General features: G+C 35.5%; 1 protein-coding gene across 1 annotated transcript in view; it reads left to right on the plus strand.

Moving 5' to 3' along the window:
* The window catches only part of Cenpk (centromere protein K), a 21,076-nt gene extending 20,154 nt beyond the window's left edge, over positions 1 to 922 (plus strand). The window contains exon 10 of the mRNA XM_005366583.2: positions 668 to 922. Within this exon, the coding sequence (XP_005366640.1) occupies positions 668 to 826 (159 nt within the window). The 3' untranslated portion in view covers positions 827 to 922. The remainder of the gene's footprint in view (positions 1 to 667) is intronic.
* Positions 923 to 5,858: the final 4,936 nt, after the last annotated feature.

Below are 5,858 nucleotides of genomic sequence, written 5' to 3' on the forward strand. Positions count from 1 at the left end.
TATATAATTTTCTTTATTGAATCATCTCCTAGGGTGAGAATCCTGTTTTTCAATGCCTTAGAATCTAATAAGGGATACCACTTCATGTCAATATGGTTTGGGAAGAACTGCCCTGTAAAAATGTTTGTCAGATTTGGTTGTAAGCCTTTGATATCCTTGATAAAGTGATCAAACGTTCCTGGAGAGAGTGAAGGAACTGATGATGGCCAACTTAACTGTTTTAAAGATTTATCAAAAGAATAGGGTTGAACTGGTTATTTCTTTCCCCTTCAGATATTCAGAGGGTATTGCTCGCTTTATTTTGAAATTCGTGTAGTTTGTCTAATTTTAATTTTTGTCCCTTCAGTGATGGAGATAAAATCCAGGGCCTATGTAGCCAGCTAAATTTTCTATACATTATCTAATTCTTGTGATCCTTGCCATGTCCTAAATGAATTCTACTAAGAACAATAGGAAAGTTGTAAATATTTTTATGCAGGTTTTAGGAAATGTTCATTTGAATATGTATTCCATCCAATAATGTAGTCTTTAAAACTGGATATTGCTTAATTGTAATGTTTATGAGCAGCCTTCAAGGAGAGGAGTAGTCAATGAGCTTTGGATTGTTTTATGAAAGTATGTAGACTTTTTCCCACAAAAAGTTCATTTTTAATAATTTTTTCTTTAGATGCTTATAAATAGAATGTTTGATGCTCCACATGATCCATATGTTAAAATTAGTGATTCATTTTGGCCACCATATATTGAGCTGCTTCTGCGTAATGGAATTGCTTTGAGACATCCAGAAGATCCAACACAAATAAGATTGGAAGCCTTCCATCAGTAAAATGATGGTCTGTTTTCACAGAGTATGGATTTTTGTCATCCACGGATAAAGCAAACACAGGACTATTTAAATAAAGAATATTATTTGCAAATCAAAGCCATAGTCCATCTTCCTTTTATATTTAGAAATAGGAACTCGTGTATCACAACTGGCATTGGGCTTGTTGAGGACTGACTGCGATTATAAGCCTTCACTACCTTCTTTGTTTTGTGAAATCACTTATACTGCTTTTGTACATGCCTTTTCAGTTCACTCAATATGTTGAAATTTTAAACTATGTGTTAGAATGTAAGTAAAAACATTCTAGACTTTTGAAGCATTTAATGTTCCTTATCTCCTTCAATATTCTTTGGGAAATTCTTATGGATGTGTGATTTTTGAAATAACAACATAAATATCTGAAGAAAAAAACCCCAACAAAATAAAGCAATAAAATTCGTGGTTTTGCTAATGTAACATTTTTATTTTTAAACTTGTTTTACTATTCAAGTTTTTTGAGTTCCTTCTGCTATTAAATCATATTTATTTAATTATTTATTATTTAACAATTATTTAGTTATTTAATTTTTTTTCTTGTGCTGGGGATTAAACTCAGGACATTATGCATATTAAGTAAGCAATCTAATATAGTAAATGATATATTTGCATATCAAGTTTATGGATAGGCTTTTATTTCTAGATGTGTTATAAGTTGAAATAATAAAAAAGCTAATGTTTAGGTGGACATGGTTGTCCAAGTCTTTAATCCTAGCTCCTGAGAGCTAGAGGCAGAAGGATTGCTCTGAGTTTCAGGCCAGCCTGGTCTACAAAGTGAGTTTCAGGACAGTCAAGGCTATATAGAGAGACTTGTCTCAAAGTAACAGAATAAACAAACAACTAATATTTGAAACTAGCTTGAGGTTTTTGTTTTCTTCCTTGAGGTGGGTCTCCTGTAGCTCTCACTGTCCTCACGTTTGCTAACCTTCTGGCTTCCTAATTACCTGGACTGCAGGTGTGTATCAACAGAGCTACATCTTCAGCCCTGAAAATTACTTTAATAAGTGTTATGTGCTAGATAACTTATTTTCATTTGCTCTTGATTCTCATTAAAACTGAATATTCTATAATTCTTTCTAAAAATATAACTATTGATGGTGTGATATATTTTTATGAACATATAAAAGTTTTCTCAGATAAAATATTCTAAAGACTCGGGATTATATAGATGCTAAACTAGAGAATTCTAAACTTACTTAGTATCATATTTTCTCAGAGCGTATGTGTGCTTTTGTCTGCTTTCTACTTATTGTAAGTCACACTTTCCTTGTTTATTTTATTTTCTCCTCTTTAAAATAAGTAAAATACCTCAGCATTTGGGATGAATAGGCAGTCAGATCTCTGTGAGTTTGAGGTCACCTGGTCTAGAGAGCAACTTCCAGGTCAGGTAAAGCTATAAACTGTTCCCAAAACCCAAAAACTAGCAAAAAGTGTGTATATATAGAATTTGTTATTTCATTGACTCAGATATGATACAGATTGGGTATTCTGTATTTGAAACATTGAGACCAGGTGTGTTTCAGATTTGAAAATTGTTGGTTTTATAGTGCTGGGATTGAGAAAAATTATTTTTTCTAATGCATATTTGCATAGAATTTACTGGATGATTCTTTTTTTATTATACAAATACATTTTTATTGACAAAGATAGGCTAACATATTATTTGAAAAAGAAGAAAAAGAGGTTTGAATGTCAAAGGCATGATTTAATCCCATTGATTAGATTGCAGAATACTGGATGATTCTTAATCTATAATCTGAATCCTTATTATTTCAGGTTAGGAATACCAATATTTTTGGGTTAGGAATATTTTCCCTATAAATGATAATTACAAACAAATTTGTTTTAGTGTGCCACAATCTATCTGGTTAGAAATTAAGCCCCAGGAAATAAGAAATAATGTTGACTATTATATTTTATTTGATATGCTCCTATATTAAGATTTCTCACTCCACAACTCCAATCAAACAAATGAACAAATGAAAGACTTGATGACAGCACCTTTAAGTCTTTGAAGAAAGAAATTGAAGAAGACACCAAAAAGTGGAAAGATCTCCCATGCTCTTGGGTAGGTAGAATTGACATAATAAAAATGGCAGATATAGCAAAACTAATCAGAAACATGGTTAAATGAAGGCTCAAGGTCAGAAATTGGAGTTCATTCTGAAGATTTGAAAAGCAAAACAGCCACTGACTCTTACCTTGAGCTCAGTATTAAATGGTGATCCTGCCTCCTAGAATCTCAGAATGAAACTGCATCTAAGAGCTGTCTTGCCCCGTTTTTTAGGCATGCACCACCCGATTTCTGTAGTAACTAGTGTGACTACTGAGATTAAAGGCGCATGTCATTGTGGCAACTGGGATTAAAGATGTGTGTTACCATATTTGGTCTATAAGGCTGACTATTAGGAATGTTTTATTCTCAGATCTTGAGGCAGTCTTTATTTATTAAAATAAAATTGAAATGCCATTACATTTAATACATAGTCAATACAATGCCCATCAAAATCCCAGCAAAATTCTTCACAGACCTCGAAAAAACAGTACTCAACTTCATATGGAAAAACAAAACACTCAAGATAGCCAAAACAATCTTGTATAATAAAGGTATTTTTAGATGCATCCCAAGCTCTGACTTCAAACTACTACAGAGCTACTGTAGTAGAACGAAACCAGCATGGTATTGGCATAAAAACAGACAAGAGGTCCAATAGGACCAAATTGAAGACCCGGACATCAATTTATACACCTATGAACACCTGAGTTTTGACAAAGAAGCAAAAAATATAAAATGGAAAAAAAAACCATATTTAACAAATGGTGCTGGCACAACTGGGTGCCAACATGTAGAAGAAGGAAAATAGATTAATGTCTATCACCATGCACCAAGCTCAAGTCCAAATAGATCAAAGACCTCAACATAAAACCAACCACACTGAACCTCATAGAAGAGAAAGTGGGAAGTACACTTGAACACATTGGCACAGGAGACCACTTCCTAAATATAACCCTAGAAGCACAGATACAATTAATAAATGGGACCTCCTGAGTCTGAGAAGCCTTTGTAAAGAAAAGGACAAAGTCAACAAAATAAAACAGCAGCATACAGGATGGGAACTATGTTCACCAACCCCACACTGGACAGAGGGCTGGTCTATAAATATATAAAGAACTCAAAAAATTTGTCATCAAAAGAACAAATAATCAAATAACAAAAATGGGTTACAGTCCTAAACAGAATTCTCAACAGATGATTCTAAAATGACTGAAAGATATTACATTTAGGAAAATGCTCAACATCCTTAGCTATCAGCAAAATGCAAATCAAAACAACTCTGAGATTCCATCTTAGACATGTACGAATGGCCAAGATTGAAAACACTGATGACTACTTGTGCTGGAAAAGGTTGTGGGATAGAGGGAACACTCCTCCATTTCTGGTGGGAGTGCACACTTGTACAGCCACTTTGGAAATCAGTATGGCGATTTCTCAGAAAATTAGAAAATAACCTGCTTCAAGACCCAGCAATACCATTCTTGAGTATATACCCAAAGGATGCTCAATCATACCACAAGACTATGTGCTCAACTATAGCCCAGCCCAAACCTGGAAACATGCTAAATGCCCTTCTACTGAGGAATGGATAAAAAAGATATGTTACAGTTTCACAATGGAGTACTATACAGTGGGAAAAAATAATGATATCTTGAAGTTTGTGGGCAAATGAATGGATCTAGAAAACATTGAGTTAGCCCTGTCGGGGCTCGAGGTGCTTTCCCCGGAGGGGTGGGGGTGTGTGAGAGGAAGGAGGATCCTTCCCGCTCCACTCGGGCGCCTTGCCCTGGCACGCGCGCCTTACTCTCTCCATCTCTCTTCCCGGGGGAGGATGGGTGAGGGTCTGGCCGCGCCCCGGGCCCCCTCCCTCTCTCCGCCGACCTCCGCTCGCTCGCCGTGGCACCCTGGCGCGCCTGTCGGGGAGGCGCAGGCCAGACTCAGAGAGACAAACATAATATGTACTCACTCATAAGGGACTTTTGGACATAAATCAAAGAAAACCCAGCCTACAAATCACAATCCCAGAGAATGTAGATAACAAAGAGGACCCTAAAAGAGACATACATGGATCTAATCTACATGGGAAGAAGAAAAAGACAAGATCGGAGTAAATTGGGAGCATGGATTTCATGGTCGAGGGCAGAAGGAGTGGGGGTAGGAAAAGAGGGGAGTGGAGAAAATATATAGCTCAATAAAAAAGGAAAAAAATAAATTGTTCCTATTATACAATAAAAGATCATAAAAAAGGGTTATTAAAAATTTGTTTTCTGTCGTTTGAGAAACAGAAATCAGCAGAAAAGGCTAATCAAGTTCTCAAAGACTGCTCTCCACAAAAGAAATGCCATTAAAATAAAAAAAGAATTCTTATTCCATTGTTTTTCTTGAACTTGACTTAGTTTTCTGATTATGCCTCAGTCATTGGCAAGACATCTGAGAAAAATAACTTAAGGCTTGGGCTAAAAAGTTTTAGAGATACATCTATTCATGGTTGGTCAGCTACAAAAGACCTTAGCGTGTGCAGTGTTTAAATTTCCTGCTTAATAACAATTTTGTGACCTTCTACTGATGACACTCAGTTCATAAGGGAAAATTGACTCCAATTGCATATTAAGTTACAGTGAATAATATACATGTCCCCAAGACATGATTCTCTACCATAATTATTAGAAGAGACAGAAGCATATGATCTGCTCTTATCAACAACTCTGAGCTCATAAAAATAACTCCCCAACTACCATCACAAGGTGATTGCCGTCATTTCTCCCAATGTACCAAGTTTTGCTTTCTCAGTGACTTTCTCTATGAATAAAACTTTTACTTGTTTTGTATGCCTGTTTATAACTTAATGAGAACAAAAACCTGGACCAAACTTCTTCAGTCAATCACCACAAAAGTGAGGCGGACGAGTCTTATAGTCACACAAAAAAATACAGAAAACAA

Source organism: Microtus ochrogaster, unplaced genomic scaffold (assembly GCF_000317375.1).
Source record: "Microtus ochrogaster isolate Prairie Vole_2 unplaced genomic scaffold, MicOch1.0 UNK11, whole genome shotgun sequence".
Classification (NCBI taxonomy): domain Eukaryota; kingdom Metazoa; phylum Chordata; class Mammalia; order Rodentia; family Cricetidae; genus Microtus; species Microtus ochrogaster.